The 25,892-nt window shown below is 35.7% G+C and overlaps 1 protein-coding gene across 5 annotated transcripts in view; it reads right to left on the bottom strand.

Moving 5' to 3' along the window:
- Window positions 1-25,892, bottom strand: part of ATM (ATM serine/threonine kinase) — a 122,810-nt gene that overhangs the window by 18,368 nt on the left and 78,550 nt on the right. For 4 of the 5 annotated variants that reach the window (XM_069080497.1, XM_069080494.1, XM_069080493.1 and 1 more), the window contains exons 40-55: window positions 23,970-24,078; window positions 21,888-21,976; window positions 21,634-21,736; window positions 20,376-20,521; window positions 17,879-17,983; window positions 16,711-16,830; window positions 14,888-15,122; window positions 14,574-14,741; window positions 8,752-8,865; window positions 7,588-7,805; window positions 6,598-6,805; window positions 5,525-5,638; window positions 4,971-5,129; window positions 4,173-4,311; window positions 2,536-2,618; window positions 542-682 (exon numbers count right to left, since the gene is read on the bottom strand). In XM_069080497.1, coding sequence (XP_068936598.1) covers window positions 542-682; window positions 2,536-2,618; window positions 4,173-4,311; window positions 4,971-5,129; window positions 5,525-5,638; window positions 6,598-6,805; window positions 7,588-7,805; window positions 8,752-8,865; window positions 14,574-14,741; window positions 14,888-15,122; window positions 16,711-16,830; window positions 17,879-17,983; window positions 20,376-20,521; window positions 21,634-21,736; window positions 21,888-21,976; window positions 23,970-24,078 — 2,251 coding nt within the window. Of the gene's footprint in view, window positions 1-541; window positions 683-2,535; window positions 2,619-4,172; window positions 4,312-4,970; window positions 5,130-5,524; window positions 5,639-6,597; window positions 6,806-7,587; window positions 7,806-8,751; window positions 8,866-14,573; window positions 14,742-14,887; window positions 15,123-16,710; window positions 16,831-17,878; window positions 17,984-20,375; window positions 20,522-21,633; window positions 21,737-21,887; window positions 21,977-23,969; window positions 24,079-25,892 lie in introns of those variants that run through there. The other variant, XR_011166799.1, reaches the window with a different exon arrangement.

The following is a 25,892-nucleotide window of genomic DNA, read 5'->3' on the forward strand; positions in this document are numbered from 1 at the left end:
CCAGATTTGAACTCAGGTCCTCCTGACTCCAGGGAGGTGCTCTATTCACTGCGCCACCTAGCCACCCCAAGTATAACTTGTAAATCTTTATATCTATTCCCAGCTTCTCAGAACTTTAGTCCTATGCTTTCAAATTACTGTTATATTAAAAATTCCCATTAGATGTCTTCCTGGTATCTCAAACTTAATATGTCTAAAGCTGAACTCATTTATTCCTTCTAAACCTGAATCTCCTTCTACTTTCCTTATTTCTTTTGATGTCATGCTCATTCTCAAATAGCCCAGACTTAAATCATATAGTCATATGTGATGGGTTGATATTCGATTAAAATAAGGAAAACTTTCCTAAATAAAGACCCCAAAGTGGAATGGACAGCTGAGTAAGGAGATAGAGCTCCTTTTCATTGAAGTTTTTAAAGGGAAAAGCTAGACAATCTGTTGTCCTGGGAATTCATTTTTAGGTAGAGGTTGGGCTAGATGATCTCTGAGGTCCCTTCTCAACACTAGGATGCTATAATAATGCAGAAATCAAAGAACTTACCTTGACAAGCTGTCTCCTCTCTCTGCCATCTGACCCTACACAATCTATTATTTTGGGTAGATTCAGGCCTCCTGCTAAACGAAACTCTTGCTTGAATGACTGTATAGTCACCAGATTTTCATATTCCCCTGTAGGGTCAACCTAGAAAGATTCAAACACAAGAGTGAGAGATCAGATTCAAAATATTAATAAACAAAAAAATACAGTATCGGTTACTAGTAAAAAAATTTTGGTTTTAACATCAAACAAGGAAAGAAGTAGCATTTGGCTGCATGAAAATGTCAGCTGCTAAGGACAACTTGGATAGGCATTGTCCTGTCTTACCTGATCAAAAGAGCTAGAATAGGAGAGTTTTAATTAATTACAAAGAGATGCCAAAAAATTCTAGTTAGATCACCAAAAAGTAATCCCAAATTGAAGTCTATGTATAAAATAGTGTTACTAATTTTCACTCATTATACTTTTTCTTCCTTTTTTTTTGGAGGGCAATTGGGGTTAAGTGACTTGCCCAAGGTCACATGGCTAGTTTTTGTGTTAAGTGTCTGAGGCCGAATTTGAACTCAGGTCCTCCTGAGTCCAGGGCTGGGGATCTATTCACTGCGCCACCTAGCCGCCCCACTCATTATAGTTTTTAACAGAAAAAGAAAAAGAAGCAGGAGCTCAATTTTTTTAAAAGGGAAAAACCATGGTAAAATAAGACTAGAAAAATGTTACAAGGGGAATTTTCTAAATCAGTACCATTCAATTTTGCTTTTTCCAGTTAAGCATGAAGCTAAATAACATAGCTAGAATACGCGGGAGCATATTAGTTAGTGGTTAGTTTAAGAGTACTTAAAATGTTGCCAAAGGTTCAAACCAAATAATCTCAGAGGCAGGTAAATAAAAGTTGTACAGTTGTACACTAAAAAAAGGGCAACTTATCTTTCCCTTCGAACACAGGCACCCAGAGGCCTACACAAAAGGATTTTTACCTCGAATGTCCAATGTATAGTTGGCCATCAGTCTGTTCATAAGCACATTCAAAACCATTTACTTTTATGTTATCCCTATTCATTTGGGGCTATTAATTAATATATTGTTTTGGGTTTTATTACTTAAAGACATGCTATATACTACCGTGTTTCCCCGATAATAAGACACTGTCTTATTATTTTTTGGACAGAAAAACACCAGAGGGCTTATTTTAATGAACATTGACAGCGATTTTAATAAACAGGTAAATGTGAACAAAAAAATGTACCTTTATTCAATAAGCAAATCACTGGGGAAGAACAGGATGACGCGCTCACTGCTGCAGCTCTGATTGGATACAGCTCGGAGCGCGGCGTGCATTTCACGGGGGGGAGGGAGGGGTGGACGGTGCATACAGAGGGTACCATAATGTAGCATGTAGCGCAGGGGATCACCTTCACTACAGTAGCAATCTCAATAGGGCTTATTTTAGAGGAATCTTACACAGTAAGGGGAGGGCTTATTTTCGGGATAGATCTTATTATCGGGGAAACATGGTATGAGGTCTTAGTCTGTTTACAGACTAACACAATTATTTAAAAGGAAGTCCCTTAAGAAATCTGAAATTTGGGGCGGCTAGGTGGCACAGTCAGTAGAGCACCAATCCTGGAGTCAGGAGGACCTGAGTTCAAATCCAGACGCAGACACATAACACTTACTAGCAGTGTGACCTTGGGCAAATCACTTAACCCCAACTGCCTTGCCCTCCCCCCTCCAAAAAAAAAAAATCTGAAACTAAGCCTGCTTCTGGCACAGGGGATTTTAAATTCCTATCATCAGTTAAGGAACAAGCCACACAGTCTCCCTTCATGAAAGCAAGAAGATGAGTACAGCTGAAAAAAAATAAAGAAATGGAAGAAAAAAATCTTGAAATACTCTAGAGCATTGTAAGGTAAAGAACAATTAAAAAAACACTTTAAAATAATCCAAATTTAGGCCAAAATTATTTGACAGAGAAATAATTAACATATAGATCTAATTACCTTAATTTCCATGGTGGGAACAACAACGTCGTCTAAGTTCTTTAGTCTAGTAATGAGCTGGTCTGAAGGAATCTTTATACCTTCTGTATTGAAAATAAGGATATTTTTAGTGAGAAATATCTATATGATTCATTAATAACTTGAAAAGTGGGGTTGCAGGCAAGCCAAGAATAGTAGATGTGTTCCAGTTGCCATATACCAATCTTTACCCTAATTCTATACAGGGTAATAACCCTTGACCACAATCTCTGTTAGGCCAAAACCTGAATGGATGGGGCATTGTCCCAGGTCTCATTCCTGACCTGGAGTTTCAAGGTTGTATAGTCAATCTAGAGTCAATATAGTAGTTGTACACTACTTTAGTGTACAGTTGTACACTAAAAAAAGGGCAACTTATCAACTGTCCTCAGTTGACACTGCTTCAAGCTGTCAACCTTTCCCACTCTAATCTCCCTCCCCTATCTTTTAGTTGTTAGAATATACCTGTTAGTATAAATGATAACCTCTAGGCAGTATGCACAATAGCATCCATAATAGTGGCATGGTGCATTATTTTAATAATATATTAGTAGAAGGAGTATATAAATATTATTGGTGTAATCTATATGATACAGCAACACATTATGACAAAAGGAAGTGGCAGTTAGTCTATATATCATTAAGTAAACCCCATCTATATTCCCAATCTTGTATTAGGGAAAACAGTAATATTTTGGATAAACTGAAAGAAATTAGATAAACTGGAAACCTTTTAACAGTTAAAGAGGAATAACATTTGGGCAAAAGAGATTTATATATAAAGAAAACGAAAATGATAAGCCTGTAAATAGAGGTTATATAACCAAACATAATAGTCTACAAATGTTTAGAAAATAGTATTGAAGAAGACAGATTTTGTTAATGTTTAAAAGTTTAGCATTGATGGGAGTGGGGGGAGAAAGTGAGTGAGGTTTTTTCCCCCCCTAACTTAGTCAAAGTGCCTGGCACACAGTAGGTGCTTAATAAAAGTCTACCGACTGAGTAAACCTGTAATTATGTTACTTGATATTTCATTTCTAAAAAGGTTCTCATCTAAATACTAACAGGAAACTGTTAATCAGAATACTGGCAACCTTCAATTTTTCAGTAACTGAATATAGTAGTTTATGGATTATCTAGGCCCTTTATTTCTTTCCTACCTCTGATTTATTTCACTACACATGAATATTTGTACCAGAGCAATACTGGGAGAAAAAAAAGATTAGACACAAATAATTCTATTTTGGTATTTACCAGATCTATTAAAAATTCTTAAACATGCTGTTTGATAGAAAGATGATGGACTCAAGTGTAGACTGAAACATAATTTCTTTGGACGTGGCCAATATGGGAATTTGTTTTGCTTGATCATACGTGTTTGTAAAGGATTTGCTTTTCTTACTTTCTCAATTGGGGGGAAAATAACTAGAAGTACACAGGAAGGTTAAATTTGTAGGATATGAACACATTTTTCTATTACCTATAGATTTCTTTATTTCTCAATACCATGGATAACTGAGGGTTGACTGTATTTGATTATCTGCATGGTTGTTTATACTATTAACATATAAATGCAAAAAAAAATATTGTACCATGTCAATAGTATTTTGAATACATACTTCTCTGAGTCTTCCATGAACTGGCATCCATATTTGCTAATGTGATATAAGCATCACAAAGTGCTTCCACATTTCTGACCATCTTAGCTCTTCCATTTTTGATAATACTTATTATGTTGTTTGCAGCTTCCATTCGATCCTAATTTTTTTTTTTTAAAAAAGATGACTGTTACAGTGGAAATATACACACAGTTAGTCATGCAGAACCACATAGAAAGCACAGCTTTCTAAAGTATATATAATCTAAAGTATAGCTCTACACCTACAACCATCATAATTCTTCAGACACAAAACATGTACCAAAAAGAGGATACCAAAAAAAAAGAATAATCTACAGGTAAATAATAAAGACCATTCAAACCTTATTAGTGTTTATAGCAAACTAATAGATTATATATAGTTTTATGGTAAGAAAAAGGAAAAAAAATGAGAAAAATGTATTTATCCTTTGAAGTCAAAGAGTGATATATGCATGCCCCCCAAAAGGAGAGGGATATTAATTAGGAAAATAATTTGAGTGCTATCTCAACTTCAACTATAGCTTTCTAGTTTTTAAATCTTATAAGAGAAAGCATCATGCATAGGAATGTGGAGACGACACTGAGAAATGAATGCGAATGTAAGGCAAAAGGCAACAATAAAAATTTTTTTTTAAAAAAGGAAAATCTTTGTTTTATAAATGATAGACTTTGCTATCTGTCCTACTGAAACACAAATAAATAAATGTTATAAAGTCTCAGTACCCTGGATATGGTCCAAAAACATCTGATGAAATTAATAAAGGTTTCTACTACATACCTCATCAAGCTGAGAAATTTGCTTTGGTGCATTTTTTGTTATTCTGCTTCTTGTTGCTGCTTCTGGTTTGGTTAGAAGTTCATCCTTATTTGCATTTGCTAAGGCTAATATGATAAACAAAGTGTGATGGGGGTGATCCAGTGAGATTCTAGCGATGAGCTGTTGGAAAGGTAAGTACAATTAGTTATCAAGGGGTGAACTGAACAAACTGAAATATAAGTTTCAAACAAACTGAAAAATAATCTACAAAGCAGACTTTCATTTCATTAAGTAATGTCCCTTGGAGATGAGGGGAGTGAAACTGTGATGCGCTGTCCAAGAAAACATAGGAGGCAGAGGTACAGGAAAAGGACCAACAGATCTAGTTTCCACCCTTATGGAGAAATACAGATAGGGCTAAACATATTATGTATTTTCTTCTCTTGTGATTATAATATATAGTTTAACCATACTGAAAAAACAACCTCTAATGCAGTATTAAGAAAATCATTTATTCTCTATCAAGGTGATATGGTAAGAAAATGCTTTTGGTTTCAGGTATTAAGCATTATTACATTATTCAGAACTTCATGAAATCCTAGGCCTCCCATCATCTTGGTTCCCATTCTAGCAGCAAGCTGGTACATGAGAGGCAGAAACTTGTATGAGGGAATCTTCACTCCATCTTTCTGTTTTGGAAAAAAATCAGAAATCGTTAATTAAAAAAAAATCCTATGAACCGCCAACCCACAGATTATTCTAAAGTCATTCAAAACTGCTTTAAAATATCATATACATATCTTATATTATACATATGTAATATTTTATATTTAACATACATTTGCATTGTGAGTAATAATAACAATGATTAATAGTAGCTTGATTCCTCTCCCTTGCTACTCATTCTATTCTAAGCCCTTTGGCAAAAACAGTCTAGGCAGAATACCATAATATGCCTGATGACTGTTACACCAGTGTTGATCCTAAAGTCATAAATTAAAAAATCATCAGAATTTTTGGCACCATTTGCACTGAAGTCATATAAAATAAGCATGGATCAAAAGAAGCCTATAGAAAAGGCAAGCATAGAACAGAATGGGGTTATTATTTTTCTTTTATTTTCTAGTAAAAATAGCATGTCATTAACAAAAGTTACAATAGAGTAGGAATCTGGGTCTATCCTGAATCTGATTGTTCTTTTTTTCCCAGGAAAATTTTTCATTTCTTTAAGACTTTTTGATCTTAAAGCATATACACAATGTATACATTTTAAAAAGTGGAAATTTCACTGAAAGTGAAGAGACTTTCAACAAAAATTTACACTGTCTGCAACATGATTTTCAAGGATAATGACAACTTATTTTTCTATTCTAAGTTTTAAAGGAAAATACTTCTTCCAAGGCCACAGAAAGGAAGAAAAGTCCTCCTGTGGAGATGGGAGTGGGGGTTTGGAGGACAGGAAAGAGGACATAAAATTCTCTCATCTCTACACAAAAATCACACCACTACCATGATCTACAAGCATTTACTAAATGCCTACTATGTACAAGATAGTTTGCTAAATTATTTAGAAAACAAATATAGACATGGTCCCAACCTACCTTATTGTACAACCATCAGTCTTAAGGGATGGAAAAGACCAGCTTACCTTCATCATACTATTGACTCCAGAAACTGCAGAGTTTTCAAGCCAAAGGGAACAAAGCCGAAATATCCACATATCATGTTCTTCTCCACTAAGTAAACAGCTGATGTAGTTCTCAACTGCCTTACATAAGAAGCGTTTGCGATCTTCTCTCAATGCACGGATTGCACACTCATCCAGCTCTAGCTCTCTCTGAACTTTTACTGTATACCTAATATTGAAGAATTAAAATAAAAACAATAAATCAACTACATTTACAAAATCAGAGAGGTGTAAGAGACATTAGGAATTATTTATCTCCCTCATTTATCAGATAAGAAAACTGAGGCCCAGAGAAGAGATTTGTCCAGTCAAGTCACAAGGTAGTTTAGTTAAGTAGCAAAGGTGCATTCAAGCCTAGTCAAGGGTTCTTACCATAACATCACTGTTACAGTTTTCAGAGTTTATGTCTTATCCTTTACTAAACTCTAAGCTCCATAAGGGCCCACCTTGTGTCTTATCTACAACACTATACATTTCCTACTGACAAGTAGCCTACCACGAATAGCACTCAGATTGCAAAATATATTTACAATTGAACCCACAGACATCAGAAATTAACTCTCTAAATTAAAGAATAGTCACGATAACCCATCTCACCAAAACAAATTCAAGTACCACAATGAGGATTATCAGATTTCAGAGGTAAGAGGGCTAAAGAAGTCATCTTGCCCAAACTTTTAACTTGATGAAAGAAAACTAGAGGAAATGCACTAAAAAGTAATGATCTGCTCAAGGTTCAAGAGCGACAGAGTTGAGACTTGAACCAGAACTTTTACTTTCAAATACAATGTTCTTTTCCAACATATCACATTGCTTCTCAAAAACAAATAGTCATGAAAAAACCAAATTCATTTCTTCCACAAACATATCCCCATTCAGCAGTCTGGTGAAGACAAAACTGTCAAATTAAACATTAATTAGCTGTTGTGTTCCTCTTTATTCAATTATTACCTGTTTGTCTGGATTTTGTGTTCCCTAAGAAGGCCCACTTCCTGTTTAGCTTTATTCAGCAGAGCTTGTTTATTTTCAAATTCTGATGATTTCATATAGTTTTCAATTCTTTGATACTGAATATCTGAAAAACGTGCCAATGATAGGAAAGCCTTCATCTTTCCACTCCTAAGTTTATCACTGCACCCTCCATCAAAACTGCCAGAAACTTCCACTGCCTAAAAGAAATATCAATTAACATCTACAAATATATATACAAATAATGATACATTTAGTAAAAAGGACCACTAAGTAAATCAAGGCTATTGGCATATTAGTTAAATATACTGAACTAAGGGGAATATAGAACTTTTTATGTAGATGTGTGGAAGGCTGACAAAGCACTTTCTCCACAGAAATTCCATGAAGTAAGTAGTATAAATATAATCTTTATTTTACAGAAAATGAAGTTCAGAGAAATTAAGTGACTTCCTGTGGATTATCTAATAGCGTCCAAAATGAAAGCTGAACCAGAGTTCTTAACTCCCAAGCCTAGTAACAATCTACTTTCATAGACAAACCACAGTATTTTCTTGTCTTTCTGGGAGCAAACATATAAGACACTTTATTTGCACGTGCAGAACTGGCAAAGTACTTATTAATTACAAGTTATGTAAAAACTAATTTTGTGGAAATTCTAAAGATAGAACATGTACTGTGAAAACTATACAACTAAGTGTTGTAGGGCTATTCATACTCTGCTTCAAAAATCTGCAAAGTCAGATGAAATGAAAAGGCAGAAACTTGGATAGGGGTTAAAATTTTTAGGTCTCCAGACAGAGCAGGTTAACTATGGGTGAGTAAGAGGAAATAAATAACTCTCTCACACTCATCTACTGCTTTGTAGATAAATAAGTAGGAGAAGTAACTAGGAGATTACCCAGATGGAAATGAGGAAAAAACAGGCAGGTGTATATTCCAAAGTGTTTATTTCAAACTCTCCCTGGATACCTCTGAAAACATGGGTTCTTGCTGATAACAGACCACTTGTATTTTAAGGAAAAAAAGCAGCCTACTTATGAATGGATTATATAGATCTGTTCTACAATTGTATTGCATTGACTAAAAACTAGAGCACTTGGGAAAATTAGGCTATCTCCTCAAAAACTATTTTAAAACTCTTACCTTTTCTAGGTATGTCTGCATAATGACTGTGGGATTTTCTAGGCATGTTTCTGCCAACCAGTTTCCACATACTCTCAAACATTCTGTGTATATCAGTTTCAGACTTGGGTCATTCTATGCAATGGAAGAAAATTTTTAGAAAATGGAGTCAGTTATCACATGTATTCAAAAGGGTATACTAAAATAATGAGCTTAAAAATTACTCTCCTTGGGGGCAGCTAGGTGGCGCAGTGAGTAGAGTGCTGGCCCTGGAGTCAGGAAGACCTGAGTTCAGATCAAGCCTCAGACACTTAACACACACAAACAAAAAACCTAGCCGTGTGACCTTGGGCAAGTTACTTAAACCCAATTGCCCTCCAAAAAAGCAAAAAAAAAAATTTACTCTCCTTCACCACCACAAGTAATACGAGAAAAAATGCCACCCTGGTTAAGGATTCCTAATGCAGTACAACTCAATAAACATTTATTAGGCACCTATCCCATCAGGCACTGTGGAGAATATGCATATAAATAAAGCATAGTTCCTACATAGTTCCATCAAGAAGTTTATAATTTAGTAGGAGGAATAAAACATATGCACAAACAATATTAATTAGAATTTGCTAAGTATAAAGGAGAGTGACAAAATGGTATGAGGGTTGAGAAGGAAGATAAAAATTTTTTTGGCTGAGGGAATCAGGGAAATCTTAAAGAGTCAAGTGGCACCTGAATTAAGCTTTAAAAGGTGGGAAGGAGTTCAACAGATGAACAAGAGAGAAGGGCAGAAGGCAGTACAAAGTCAAGAGACTTTGGAAAGGCACAGAAATAGAAAAAGAGGAGGACAAGAGTATTGCATGGGAAATAAACTACTTTATTTGCGATGTAAAGTACATGAAAAGAAAGAGTAATTAAGATCAGGAAGAAGGTTCCCTCAAGATTAGAAGAATAGAAAGAAATTCTCCCCAACAACTACTCCACAAAGTCCTAGAATATGCATGAGAACAAGTCTGACCAGGAAATTCAGGGAAAAAAAAAACCATAGAGTCACCTGTTGGTCCAGGCTAGCATAGGAAGATGGATAAAGAAATGGGCAGAAGGGGGGCGGAGCCAAGATGGTGGAGTAGAAGCAAGAAATGGGCAGACAATGGGGACAGATTCTAGCCAGAAAAGCCATGTATAAGGACAAGAAGAAACCAAGTGCCAGCAGGTGGTAACCTGTCACTCTTCACCCACTGCCAAGTCACAGAAACAACACAGTCCAATGGATGTCAGTCCAGCACAAAGTATAGTCTCAGGCCCTGGGTCTGTTCACTGAGACAAACAAGGTCAAAAATAGACTACAGATCTGTGGTTCTGACTCTAGGAAGCAGAGCAGGGTCAATGCTAGCCTTCTACCCCCGACAAAAAAAGCTAGCACTCAACTTAATCTGAAGTCCACCTCAGAATAAGGGCCGGAATCACAGACCTGGGGAGGCCTGTAGTTGCATAATGCTGAACCTTCAGAGCTTTCCAAATGGATGACTGTTTGGGTCCAGAAGCAGCTTGCTGGAGCTTCAAACTGAGAAACAGCAACAGCTGTGTTGCTTAACCCCAAACCCAGATCAGGAACATGCAGAGTTCAAACCAGAAGGTCATTTCAATTTAGGATCAGACCACTTTAGGAGCAATGAAAAGCCTGAAATATCCTTGAGATACTGGAATGATACTCCAATTCAATACCCCAAGAAAGTGGCAGAAAGACCCAAAACAGGACCAAGCTAAGAACATACATTCCCTCTAGAAATGCAGAGAACCTTATTCTAATACAAAGTTAGACACAAAAGAATGAGCAAGCAAAAAAGAATTCTTCCATAAGCAGAGATAAGGATAAGTGATAAGGATTCTAAAGGCACAAACCCAGAAAAGAATGGCTCTAAAACATCTACAAACAACAGAACTTCAAAGAAAAACAACAGTTGGGCACAAGTTCAACTAGAATTCCTAGAAAAAGATGAAGTAAGAGTTTTTAAAAAAAGAGTTCAAAATGGTTTTTAATACATGGAATGAGAACACCAGAGAGAAAAAAAGGAAAAGCACTGAAAACTATGGAAGAAAGAACTGAATAGGGAATTAATAGTTTAAGACAAGAAGTACAAAACCTCACCAATACAACAGACTACTTGAAAATTATAAGGAACCAAACAGAAGATAATTATTCCATGAGGTAACAAGAAATATTAAAACAAAATAAAAAGACTGGAAAAAAAACACAGAAGGATGTGTAAGTATAGCTAAAACAACTGACCTGGAAAACAGATCAAGGAAGAGTGAATTTAAGAATCATTGGACTACCTGAAAGCCATGACCAAAAACAAAGGAGGCTAGACATCATATTTCAAAAATATCATAAAGGAAAACTGCCCAGAATTCTTAGAACCAGAAGGCAAAGTAAAAATAGAAAGGATCCACAGGTCAACTCCTGAAAGAAACCCCAAAATATAAACTCCCAGGAACAAAATCTAGAGCAAAAAATACTGCAAGAACCCAGAAAAAATGCAAGGACCAAAGTGCTATAGTCAGAATGACAGAAGATTTGGCAGCCACTAATATAATAAAACTGAAAGTTTGGAATATGATATCACAGAAGGCAAAGAATATACTCTTACCAATCACAATTAACTTGCCCAGTAAAACTGGGTATAATCATACAAGGGAAAAAAAATTAACCTTTAATGAAATAGAAGACTTCCAAGCAGCCCTGAAGAAAAGATGAGAGCTGAATAGAAACTTTAATATACAAAAGAGGCAAGAGAAACAAAAATGAAAAAATGAGCAGACAATTTTAAGACACAGAACAAGGATGAATTGTTTACATTCTAATACAGGGAGATAACATGTGTGTCACTTCAGAACTTTATCTTTAGGGGTCACAGGATTCTGATAATACTAATGATGAGGTTCCAGTAGGTCGTAGGTGGTCAAGCATCCTGCTCTACATCCTGGTGGTGCTGTTTTCTGATAGGCTGGCTACTGTGGTTTTGTCTGGTCAAGATGGATAGTTAAGTACTGTGGTCCTGTGTTGGACTAAACGGATGATGCGACTATGACTGCACACCTGTTCTCATGGGAAAGGGTCTGGCAGGGGGGAGGGGAGGTGCTGAGTTTCTATCACTTGGGCATACCTGCTGTTTCTGTGGAAACTAAGAGAGCAGGGACATACTTGTACTAGTGAGCAGTGAGACATAACTTAGGAAATTGGTGGGGGGGCTAGGGAGATACAGTGGGTCTGTAGTGAAGTTTGGATATTGGGGCTGAGGGCAGTTCTGTTAGGACTCCATCACTAAGGAGCTTTTTCAAAGTCAAAACCCCACTTTTTAAACTTTTTGACTTTTTTTAAAAAGCAATTGGGGTTGAAACAAGGGTGTCCACTATCACCCCTCTTATTCAATCTGGTACTAGAAATGTTAGCAGTAGCAATTAGAGAAGAAAAAGAAATCAAAGGAATCAAGTTAGGCAAAGAAGAGACCAAGCTATCACTCTTCGCAGATGATATGATGATATACTTAGAGAATCCTAGAGAATCAAGTGAAAAACTGCTTGAGACAATAAATAAATTTGGCAAAGTTGCAGGATATAAAATAAACCCACATAAATCCTCGGCATTCCTATATATTTCCAATGAAACTCAACAGCAAGAAGTAGAAAGAGAAATCCCATTTAAAGTTACTGTAGACATTATAAAATATTTGGGAATCTACCTGCCAAAACAAACCCAGGACCTGTATGATCATAACTACAAAACACTTTTCACACAAATAAAGTCAGATCTAACTAATTGGAAAAATATCAATTGCTCATGGCTGGGTCGAGCTAATATAATAAAAATGACAATTTTACCTAAATTAAATTATATATTCAGTGCCATACCAATTAATTTACCAAAAAACTACTTTATAGAGTTAGAAAAAATAGTAACAAAATTCATCTGGAAGAATAAACAGTCCAGAATATCAAGGGAATTAATGAAAAAAAATGCTAGGGAAGGTGGACTAGCTTTACCAGATTTCAATCTGTACTATAAAGCAGCAGTCATCAAAACTACTTGGTACTGGTTTAGGAATAGAGGAGTGGATCAATGGAATAGATTAGGCACACGAGATTCAGAAGTCAACGACTACAGTAATGTATTGTTTGATAAACCCCCAGACCCTGGTTTTGGGGATAAGAACTCACTATTTGACAAAAATTGCTGGGAAAACTGGAATATAGTACGGCAGAAACTGGACATAGACCATTATCTAACACCATATACCAAAATCAAGTCTAAATGGGTTCATGATCTGGGTATAAAGGCTGATACTGTAAGCAGTCTGCTAAAACAAGGAATAGTTTACCTATCAGACTTGTGGAGAGGGAATGACTTTATGACGAAACGGTATTAGAGAACATTATAAAATGTAAAATGGATAATTTTGACTACATGAAATTGAAAAGTTTCTGTACAAATAAAGCCAATGTAACCAAGATTAAGAGGGAGGTGGGAAATTGGGAAAGAATCTTTACAACCTATGTCTCTGACAAAGGACTCATCTCTAAAATATACAGAGAACTGAGTCAAATTTATAAGAATACAAGTCATTCCCCAATTGATAAATGGTCAAAGGATATGAACAGGCAGTTTTCAGAGAAAGAAATTAAAGCTATCTATAAGCACATGAAGAAATGCTCTAATTCACTATTGATTAGAGAAATGCAAATCAAAACAACTCTGAGGTACCACATCTCACCAGTCAGATTGGCTAAGATGACAAAACAGGAAAATGACAAATGCTGGAGAGGATGTGGGCAAACTGGAACACTAATGCATTGTTGGTGGAGTTGTGAACTGATCCAGCCTTTCTGGAGAGCAATCTGGAACTATGCCCAAAGGGCTATAAATACTTTCATACCCTTTGATCCAGCAATACCACTCCTAGGGTTATATCCCAAAGAGATCATAGAAATGGGAGAAAGACCCATATGTACAAAAATGTTTATAGAAGCTCTTTTTGTTGTGGCAAAGAATTGGAAATTAAGGGGATGTCCATCAATTGGGGAATGGCTTAACAAGTTGTGGCATATGTATGTTATGGAATATTATTGCGCTATAAGAAACGGGGAGCAGGCGGTCTTCATATTTACCTGGAGAGGCTTAAAAGAACTGATGCTGAGTGAGAAGAGTAGAACCAGGAGGAATTTGTACACAATTACAGACACAACATATGTGTGATGACCAACTCTGATAGACTGGACTCTTCTCAACGATGCAGGGATATAAGTCAATCCCAAAAGACGCATGATGGAGAGAAAAACGTGCATCCAGAGAAAGAACTAGAAAGAACTAAATTTATATCCAGGTGGAAGCAAAATACCTGATCTTTTTCATTCTCTTATTTGATTTTATGTCCTCTTTACCATTTTTCATTCCAGCTGGTACAATCCATCCTTATAACCTGACCATTGTATAATGTGAAAGTATTTACAGATCCTATACTTGATTATAAGACGCCATGGGGGGGAGGGGAGGGAGGGGGACAAAATGTGAAATTCAAGGAATTGTGGAATTGAATCCTGTAAACTAAAAGGAAACAAACAAATTAATAAATTAAAGAATTAAATAAAAAATATATAAAAAAAAATAAAAGCAATTGGGGTTAAGTAACTTGCTCAAGGTTACCCAGCCAGTTATTTTATGTGGGTGTTAAGTATCTGAGGCTGGAACCGATCCCAGGTCTCCCAACGCTGGGGCTGGTGCTCTTACTCACTGTGCCACCTGGCCGCCCCTACTTTTAAACTCCTAACAGTCAATAAAAAAAGGAACTAACCTGTGAAAAATTTTCATCTAGTTTCTTGATCATTTGTTTTAGAATACTTAGAGCAAGACTCTGTTCCTTTTTAGCCCAGAATACTTGAGCTTCCTCCAGCTGCCATTCAGAGATTCCACATCTGGCTGAAGTATACCGTTTTATTTGAAACATTGCCCTTTCAGGAAGCTGAAATAACAAGTGACATCTGAATATAAATTTTACTGTTACCTCTTCCTCTCCTATTAACATTGTTTCCCTTTAACATCACCAGTTTTATAACTATTAAAAGGGCAGGCATATGAGTTGCTTGAAAAATTTTAAGTTTTTATTACCTGTGTGTTTCTGGCAGTCCGGGCCAATACAGATAATTCTACAAGGTGCTTGGTGAGAATATCTTTAATCCCTTCCCTCTGTGAAGTCTCAGTTTCTTTTTCCATTAGGGTCTCTAGAATAACTGTACGCAAAGCCATAATAGGCTCTTGAAAACCAAAATCACTATCCTTGAGAAGCTGGGACTGTCTCTGCCATTTCCCATACACCTCAGTGAGTTCTCTATCAGTGATGGATCTGAAAGCATAGAGTTTTAAAGTTCATACAGATAATGAACCATAAAGCAAAACAAAAACTTATAATCACAAGGAAATAAGAACTGAAAAGAAGTAATACAAAAGTGCTTTTGTTACACAAACAAATCTCTAATTTTGATTTTAAACATCTACCAGATTCAATAAGGAAGGTAAATATAAACATGCCATCAAAAATCAAAGTATTTTCCCTCTCATCCCCTATTCTTTTTCTCCTCCCTCTCTCTTTAGGGTTTTTCTTAACAACTTTATCAATTTTCTTAGGCGAGGATATTCCTCATTTTAAGGATAAATCCCTAAAACTCTGAGAAAGAAAACTTTGAAAGATCTCTGTATTTCCACCCCACCCCATTTTGTCCAGGTGAGAAAATCAGAGGCTCCACCTACTGTAAGCATTTTAAATTTGCTAGCCCCAAGACAATTTTGTACAGTTGTACAATTTTCACCTGCAACTTTAGTATTTTATTTTTGCAAGAAGGTTCAACATTGAACAACTTTAATCTTTCACATATCTTCCTCTTCTTCCACTAAACCACTACATGAAATTATGACTGTCCCAGGCTGACACTCACTCACTCCAGCTCTTACTTTGCAACCCCCAAAGCTTCCTAGCAGTCCATTTTACCAAACCTATCCACAAGTTAATATAAAAGAAATACCAAACCTATTCACCAGAGAAACCAGAGAAATTTGGCTCCTAGTTCCAGTATCATCACTCATCAGCTATGTGACTTCATATAAGTCATCTAAACACTGTAATTTTCAGTTTTCCTATCTGTAACAAGAGCTCACATTTGCAGAATATTTTAAGTTTTGTGAAGTACTTTATTACAATATTTTGTAGCTAGAATCTGGTCCAATTTCCTTATTTTACAGCTTAACACTGAGGTTAAGTTACTCAAAGCCAAAGAGTAATAAGTAAGAAACAGAGATGGACCTATTATTACCTAGGTACTCTGAGAATGAATATGTACTTTTCTCATTATACCATGCAAGATATTCCTTGCCTTTCTCATAGGGCTGTTAACTAACATTAATTATTAATTAACATAATACATACAAAAGTTCATTGTAAACTAAAATGCCTTATAAATTTAAAATATTATTTTCAAAGGATGCTAAATAGAAAAAGAGTTGGGGTAGGAGGGAATCAAAAGAAATTTGCTGCTCAATTAGAGCTGTTTTAAAAAAAAAAACAAATAGGATTATAGTTCTAGAAGCTAAAAATAATCTCGCATATGACCTATTCCAATCCCTTCATTTTATAGTCAAGGAAACTGAGGCACAGTGAAGGTGTATGAATTACCCAAGGTCACATTGTAATAAGTAAATGCACGAATAATGGAAGTTAAAACATGAATATTACCTCGAAAAATTTAATCAAACAATATATAAGATCAATTTGTAAAACATCCTGGGGTGTATGGTTATCTGAATAAAGATGTGGTATAAACCTGTGTAACTGGTCTTCAAATAGTTTATATTTGTTCAAAATCACTGACAAAAGTAGGATGTTATAAGGTTTATTATATTTGAAAGTTTAAAAACAAGTAAATTAATCACAGACATACCTGGAGAAAAGTTGTCCTATATTTTCCAACTCTCCAATAGCCTGTAATCTGCTAAGAGTAGGGTAGAGTGAATATACGGATTCAAGGCTGCCTTTACACAATTCTTCCACCTCTTTCACTCTGAGAAAGAGAAATTTTTAAAATGGAAAAGGTGGTTTAGGTAACCAAAATTTCAAACTGACTCTTAAAGATCTGCTGTAATAGCCTTTGAGTATGCCTAGATGACCTATCATTGTAATAAAGTCATAATATCCTATCTGCTGAGACAATTAATTAGTACTAGGAATAAAGAAAAATTATACACAATGAAGGCATACAAATATATTTATGATAAAGAATATGCAGTTAAATTGTAGCTTTTTACTGTTTAATTTTTAGTCATCTCAACCAACTATTTTTGCAATTACCTAGAAATCTAAGCTGTAGTTCATTAACTCTGTTATTCAATCATTCAGTTGTGTACAGTTCTATGAGACCCAAAGAACTCTGTCCGTGGAATTTTCTTGGCAAAGATACTGGAATGGTTTGTCATTTGCTTGTCCATTTTTTTTAACAGATGAGGAACTGAGGCAAATAGGAGTCAAGTGATTTGCCCAGGGTCACACGGTTTGTGTCTGAAGCTGAATTTGAACTCAGATCCTGATGACTAGGCCAGATACTCTATCTATTGCATCACCTAGCATTAACTCTATTAACTCATTAATTCCAACAACTATCTCCATGGCTTTGCATTGGCCAATCCTCCATTCCTGAAATATATTCCCTTCACAAAATTTTCACAGAATTCCTCACTTCCTCCAAGTCAAATCACAAGCACCATTCTCTATATGAATACTTCTATAAATCGTGCAAACACTAGCTCTCTCCCTTCCTAACTGGCATTTAACTATGTTGTAATTATTTGTATTTGCTCTCTCTCTCTCTCACACACACACACATACATACACACACACGCACACAAGCCTCCTCTGACAGAAAATATAGTCCTTATGATGAGGGACTGTTTCATAGTTCATATTTGTATTCCCACTGCCTAGGAGAATATCTGGAATATAGTAGATGCTTAGTAAATTGTTGCTGATCAAGAGATTACTCTAGTACCCCATACAGATACACACACATATACATACGTATTTTTTTTTTCAAAAAAATTTTCTTTCTTCCATACCTGGCATATTTGAGGGTTTCATAGAATGTATAGAATTCTTTGTCTCTTAAAGACTGCAGGGCATTGTACAATGATTCATGATAGCCAGGTCCTTCTGTTCCTTTTCTTTGAGATCGTGGAAAGATAAAAACAAAAATTTAATTTTAAAACAGGCATTCCTGCCATTTTCATCAGTAACTTAAAGACAAAATACCGTATTTTTAAAATATCTTTTGAGATGAGCTAAGATCTCAAATGTCCTACATTTTTTTCTAATTTCTAGAAATCTTGGTATAAGAATGAATTATGTTGGATTATTTAAAGCAGAAAAAGGTCATATTAATATGCAGAAAAAAGTACCTCAATACTTTGGGCATTATGACTTTGTCATGGAATATTTTAAAAGCTAAATATTAATAATCTTTGTCTGAAAGATCTAGGTCTGGAGGAGATGTTAGAGGTCATCTCATCCAACACTAATTTTACAGATGAGAAAAGTGAGGCCCGTAGAAATTAAGTGACTTGTCCAAAATGACACAAGTATTAATGGCAAAGTAAGGGTTCAGACTCGGGTCCGGTCACTCCAAGTTCAGCACTCTTTCCACTGTAGTGTGATTTAGAGCTCAGAATTATGCCTTTTACAAGGTGTGAATACACACTAGTCAGGGACGAATGAGGATGAAGATGAAGACAGACTGACAGAGACAGGCAAACAAGGAGCTTTTTTTTTTTAACTGATCCGAGGCCCTCCCAATCTATACCTTATTTGCTAAAATTCACAATTCAATTTCTAAAGGGAATAGTGGATGCTTTCCAGGGTAAATTATTTTTAGGGGAGGGGCAGGGAAGGGCTGGATATCATTTTTCAATATTCAAACACTCACTGGATTTTTACATAAGAACACGGGATGATAGGTTTCAAACAAATGAAGAAACATTAAAAGTCAACTACTGCAAAGCCTTTTAAATTTAGTTGTAACATTCCTATAAGTTTTCATTTGGGGATCTCTTTCAGGCAGTGATCAATGGATTTTTTCCAATTTCTATTTCATTCTCTAGTTCTAGAACTTCAGGACAATTTCTTGAAGTACAGTACGTAGACTCTTTTTGTTGGTTGCAACTTTCAAATAATTCAACAATTCTTTTATTATCTCTCCTAGGAGTTATTTTCTTTAATAAGTTTTTGGATCTTTTTCCAATTGCTTGATTTTCTTTTCATAATTCTCTTGCATTACTCTTTCTTTTTCTTCCCAATTTTTCTTCAACCTCTTTTACTTGATTTTTAAAGTCTTTTTTAATATCGGATTGCATACTATCTTGGGGTGGGGAGAGAGATGGAGAAAATTTAAAACTTATAGAAGTGAATATTGAAAACTAAACCTTTTTAAGCTCTTCCAAGAACTTTTTGGGGGGTTGTGAACATTTTACATTTTTCTTCAAAGCTTTACAAGAAGCTGCTTTATATTATTGTGATTTTGAACCTTGATCTTCTCTATCACCATAGCTGTTATCTATGGTTGGACTCTTTCTCTGTTCTTTATTCTTTTTTTTCAACAGTTCTTAACTTTAGGTTAGAACTGAACTCTGCTCCCAGGGTATGGAGGATATCTCAGGTTTTTCTTACTGTTGTTCTCTGAACTCTATATGGAAAAGAGCTTCGACCTCTTGGTTCTTCCAAAGTTCTGTAATCCAATGCCAGATGTAATCTCTGGCTCTTCAAGTTCACACCTTAGACTGTAAATGACCTCAAGCACTCCTCTTTGCCACTGAGCCATGAAGTGCTGCCACCACATTCTTGCTCCCAGTTGTCCCTCAGGTGGCTAAAGGCATCAGCTCACCCCTCTGCCCCAGAACTAAAAACAAGGACTCCAATCTCTCATGAGTGACTACAACCAGAAGGGCTCCCACCCCTCTGCAAATGCACTCACTGGTATGTGTTCACTCCTTGCCAGAAGCCACAGACCAAGAACCTGTCTGGTCAGTAACTATGGAGCCTGCTTCCAGCACCAGGGGAAGGTTCCCCCCACCCCCGGCAAACTACCCAACCCCTACATGTGGGGTGAAAGTTCTAGAAGCTAAGGCTGCCTCCTACACAGCTGCTCCCAGGGCTTGCTATTTGTTGACTCAGCAGTATTTACTCTGCAGTGTCTATACTTCAATCAGGCCACACCACCATACAGGGTGGTCAGATTTTTCTAATATCCTCCCAAGTTGTCTTAGTCTGGATGACTGCTTTACCCAACTTTTGATTATTTCTGCCACTCTAAAATTTATTTTGAGGCATTATTTTAAGTTATTTGTGGGGAAATGTGGGAGAACTAGGTAGTTTCTTGTCTTATGACACCATCTTCCTACAGTTCCCTAAGTCTGTTAGAGTCTTAATGTCCAGGCATTCCAGCAACTTACAGCTTTTGAGAAGTAGAAATTCTTTGCTATACTTTTAAGAGAGTGTAACATTAACCTCTCAAGTATATTTGGGGATGGAAAGAAAGAAAAGAATGGTATTTTTTTTTTTTACCTGGAAGGGCAATAGTCCCACTGCATGTTCCTCCATGCTGCTTGGTAGCAAAGTTCCTGCTGCTCAGCACACCACTCTGAGCGTTCATGATCCAGACCTTTTAGGTAAGTGGAAAGAGTGTGGCAAAGGCCAAAATTCTGCAAGCCCTGATCAAGAGTGAAAATTAACATAAAAGTATGAACAAAGATCTTAAATAATATTTCTTCACTAAGTCCAACGCTTCAACTTGAAGCTGACACTCAGTTTTCCAAGGATATGCTAGTAAAGGGTAAGCTCTGGCAGGTAGATCCTACACTTAAGGCAGAGAAGCTTTGATTTCAGCCCTAAACATAAATGAGGTATTTGTCACCTGAGGACAAGGTGGCTAAATCTTGGAAAAGCTTATCACCAAAAGCTAGGCCACCACTACAGTCAACTCACTAATACTTTGCTGATTAGGAAGTGATTGAGATTTGCTTCAGTGGACAGAGTATTTACACTGATAAAACCAAGGCACTTTTGGAATACTAAAGAAACAAAAACTATGAGTATTAAAAATTTGAAAATGTTGACTGATTTCACTATTTTCAATTAATACGTGTTAACATTCCCAAATTAAATATCTTTTAATACGTTTTACAATGAAAACATATGCTGGAAGCCCCCAACTTATGAAAAGGACATGACTCAAAAGTTTGTATGTAAGTTGAAGGTTTGGCTCTCCAAGTACATTCTTTAATAAAAATGATATAAGTGGTACAAAGACAGGTCAGATCAAACTCTTACCCCTTATAGCTTCTTCTATTTCTGAATGTGTAAAATCTCAAAAATCTTCAATTATTTTTTTTATAACATAAGAGAGATTTCTGAAGTAAAATGGTGGGCAGATTGCTTTTCTAAACTTTAATCTGCTAAGTAAATTACTAAAATTAGTGGTGAAAACAATTTCAGGAGTGTCATTCATCAAGATTCCAACACCTGTAGAATAGGAATTATGATTCAAAGTCACGGACTACCTATTTTGTATTCTAACTCAAAGGTTCAAATATTAGACAAAGTTCAGATTTCTGCTCAAAGTTTACATTTGCTTTGACATATTAGCCAGTGATAGAAATGTCGGAGAAAACTACTCTAGGATATCACTTAATGTAACAATAATAAATAACTGCAATTCTCACCACCAATCACAATACAAAATACCTCCTTAATTTAAGTTTATATCCATAAACGTCCTGCTTAAACATTAAGTAAATACTTTGTGAAGGAAGAAGAAATGTACCTCTATTATTCCTGCCTGGCGTGTAGCTGGGGAAAGAGTTGTCTCAAGGTCATAGGTCACAAGCGCTTTCCCCCACATTGCTTCATGCTCATATGTTCTTATTCTGTGACATAAAAAGAAAGCTTTGGGTTTCCAACTGCTATTGGCTCTTTACAGTTTCACAAAAGAGATACGAAATATGATCATTTACCAAAGAAATGAAGGAGTTATATCATTAGATAGAAATGAATTAATTAGCATTTGAAATAACTTGCCTAACAAGGGGTTGTAACATTTTCCCTCCACCACAGCCATAAAGACTATCAGGCTCGCCAATACTTCTATAGATTTCCATAAGAAGATCCTATAATATTAGAATATCAAAAGAGAATGAGAGAAAAGAAATGCAATTTTATGAATTTTAGTGTTGCCTTTGAAGTTATATAATAAAAAAAGGGAAGAAAAAGAAACTAAAATAATAATCAAGGTACAACCTCCTCCCTCCCTTCCCAAATCTGTAGCTTTATATTTTACAAATGAATTAAATAAAATTACATTTAAGTATGTATTCCATGAAATATCTAAGTCATCATTAGTAGAAATATGGTATATTTCTACTCAGTCTTGGGAGTCAAAAAACTACCTCCTGAGGCCTAGCCCAGATAATCATGGATGTGCCTTACCACAGTGATTTAGGAAGACTCTCTACTAAGGTGAAGTAGATGAGTAGCAAGGGGGTGGATAGAGAGCTGCCCTAGGAGTCAAGAAGACATAACCTCAAGTCTCACCTCTAACACCTATTGGCTATGTGACATTGAGCAAGTCATTTAAACCTCTGGAGCACCCCAGGCAACTCTCTAAGATTGAAAGTTGCAGAGCAGATGCAGATCTGCATTTGTACAGTTTCCTTATCTCTACTCTCTCTCCTTGCTCCCTAAATCTATTAAGGTGATGAATGAGGGCTTTTGTTCTGCACCTAGTGGAGAAAGTATGAACCCTTATGAAATCATAGATGTTAGAAGTACTGGAGCAAGTTATATTAATTTCAAAGACAACAATACTTTTAGAATAACAATGAAATGTTTCGCAATCCTTATGAAGTTATTTGACTAAATGAGAGTTGTTATCAAATAGTATCTTTAAGCATACTCCTAAAATGCTTGAAATGGCTTAAAAACACTTGGAACTTTTCAAAGGGTCACCTTAAATTCTATTTCCATTATTAATCCTTAATTCATTTGGCAAATGTATGACTGAAAAAAAAAAAACCATGGGATGATTTCAAAATGATTTTGAGGGATAATAAATGGACACCTCACTCCACTGGTATTCATTCAAACTCAAGAAATCTTTAGGAAAGCCTCCAGAACATCAAGTGAAGCTCCTAAGGGATATTTATAAGAGGACAGGCTGTATAGTTGTAAACTACATCACTGATGGTGATATCCATATTGATCAGATCACAGATCCATTAAAGTAATATAGATATTACCACTTAAAAAAAATAACTCAAAGCCAAATTTCTTCCCAGACACCAATTTTTTAAAAGTTTCCATTAGGAGAATTTGAATTAATGAATCTGTATTGTATCTGCTTAGTATACTGTAATGAGAATGGGAATTTGAAGATCTTCCCTGCCCCTTAACAGACCTAGGTGGGGGGGGGGGCCCGCGGGGAGAGTGTGAAGACCTCCCCTGCTTTGAAAGTAAACTCTGCCCCCTAATAGACTGAATGTAGTCACATGGAGCCTGTGGTGGGAGGAATGTGCTGAAGGGAAGAAGATCCCACAAGAAGCTGGTATAGTCAGAGCTAGCAAGACAGTGGCAGAGAGAGGACAAGGAGTCAGATAGGCTTCTGAGTAGATATTGATCTTGTATTGATTTGTAGGAAGGATGAAGGATGCTGTGGCTCTTGGTGTTATTATGGCTTCTGAATATCTTTGGTACTATGATGGAATCAGCTTACTAGTTCTGGGATTCAGTTTTCTGGTGTCTAAATAAATGCTTCAGGTCTGTCCTCTACCTGGAGAATCTGGTAAATTTTGTGATTGACTGTCATGTGATATTTATAGTCATGGTCTTTTTCATGAATATGGGCCCTGTAAATATTGCATTGGCACTACATATGCCCATGTAAAAAAAACTCCCACTTGCTTTATTTTTAATTTGCAAATTCTGATACACTTAAAAGTCGGTTACTCAGGTTAAACACAGTAATAATTTTGGTTTTAAAATAATATTATGTACATACAAACATATATATATATATTTACATATATATAATATATATGCTCCTGATCTCAATAATAACTATTAAACAACTGCTATTAATGTCCAAAAGGAGATAGCCTATTTTACCTGTAAACTTATTCCAGTTTCTTCTTTACTTTTCTCACTCAAACTAGAAATAGTTGTACACTGACTTCCATCTTCAAATGTTAGATTTCTGCTTGCTGAGAAAGTAGTGCTACAAAAGAAATGACCCAATTTGAACTGCTGAACATAGTGTTTAGTATAAAATTAACACAAACCTCTGATTGTCCTCAAAATCAGATTACTAAAGCAGGCAGTAACTGTTCAAATTTACCATGCAACTTTGCTAAAGTTAACCAAAATTTAACTCAAACACATCAAATGCAGGCATGTCTATCGCCCTTTATAACACAACTTGATTATTCCCTATTCTGAAGACAACTCAGTAGTTTGAGTTTACATATGTTTGTACTGCATGTAGATTAATACTAATAGAAGCAAATATATATTAGAAAGGAATGACAACCTTCTAAAGGAAGCAAAGTGAAAAGCAGTAGATTTGGAGTCAGACAACTTGGGTTCAAATTTTATCTTTGCTATATACTATCTAGGTGTCTTTGAGTAAGAACCTCCCTGAAGCTCAGAGGTCTAACAGGAGGGGTTTGGATTAAATAACCTCCAAGATCATTTCCATCTCTAAATATTATCTTCTTTATTGTTGTTCAATAGTTTTTCAGTCATATCCATTGACTTTGTGACCCCATTTAGGGTTTTTTTGGTAAAGACACTGAAGTGATTTGTGGCAAATTAGGGTTAAGTGATTTGCCATGGGTCACATAGCTAGCTAGTATGGTCTAAATCCAGATTTGAACTTAGGTCTTCCTGACTCCAGGACAAATGCTCAATTCACTGTACCACTTAGATGCCCCCAAAAGATCTATCTTTTGACCCTCAAACTGGGAAAGAACTACTTTTCTGTTTACTATGTATTATAAAGAGCACTATAATTGCTCTAAGGATGCTTACATACTAAAAATGACTATATCAACTCTAAAACTAGTCCATCATACACCATATTTGTATAAATGATAGTTTCAGTCATATCCTATCTGAAGGATGTCTAAGACATGAAAGTTAAATTATTTGTAAAAGGACATAAAATAACTATCAATTAGATGTCAGAATCCAGACACCTGATTTTCCAGAGTACATGTAAAGCCACACTATGTTTATATATTAGTGTCTGTCTAACCATAATGTGAAGAAGACTGCTAACCTCACCATTTTATCTTCTCTTTCAATAGGAATTGTTTTGTGGCAAGAGACCAAGAATTAAGCCTACAAACTGCCACAAAAAACACATTCCCTCAAATTAAAGTTGACTAAAGAAATCAAATTTAGAATGCACAAAGATCACAGAGATAGGGAAAATGAGAGTAGTATACTTTTGCCAGTAATTTGAATCATTACCTTCTTAGACTGATTTAAAAAAATTTATCCATCATCAAATTCAACTCAATAAATATTTGTTAAGTGAGTTCTATGTGAAAGACACAGGCTAGGTACTAGAGATACAATATGGTCCTGCCTTAGAGTTTCAAGATAATTCACTAGAAACAATATATACACATATATACATTTAAAGTAATTTAGGGAAAGAATTAACACTAACAAGTAAAAGTATAACAAAAAGCTTTTCATAGGAAGTAGCTCCTTGTTGAAACCTTAGGAAACAGAGGTGATTAGAGTATATATTCTAGGCATAAGGGATAGACTGTGCATTTGCACAGATATGAGACAGAATATAAAATTAAAGTAATGGGCTAATATGGCCTGAACAGAGTAGTAACATATTAATAACTGACTTTAAAATTATCTCATTTGATCTTGACAATAAACCTGCGAGATAAATATCAAATATATTAATATCCCAATTTTACAGATGGGGAAAATGAGATATTAATGTTAAATCACATGCCCAGGATCACATCACTAGTAAGTACCTGAGGCAAGCTTTGAACTTTTAGC

The sequence above is a fragment of the Petaurus breviceps genome, unplaced genomic scaffold (genome assembly GCF_028583685.1).
Source record: "Petaurus breviceps papuanus isolate PSGF00001 unplaced genomic scaffold, PetGlider_PUasm1.0 91133, whole genome shotgun sequence".
NCBI lineage: Eukaryota > Metazoa > Chordata > Mammalia > Diprotodontia > Petauridae > Petaurus > Petaurus breviceps.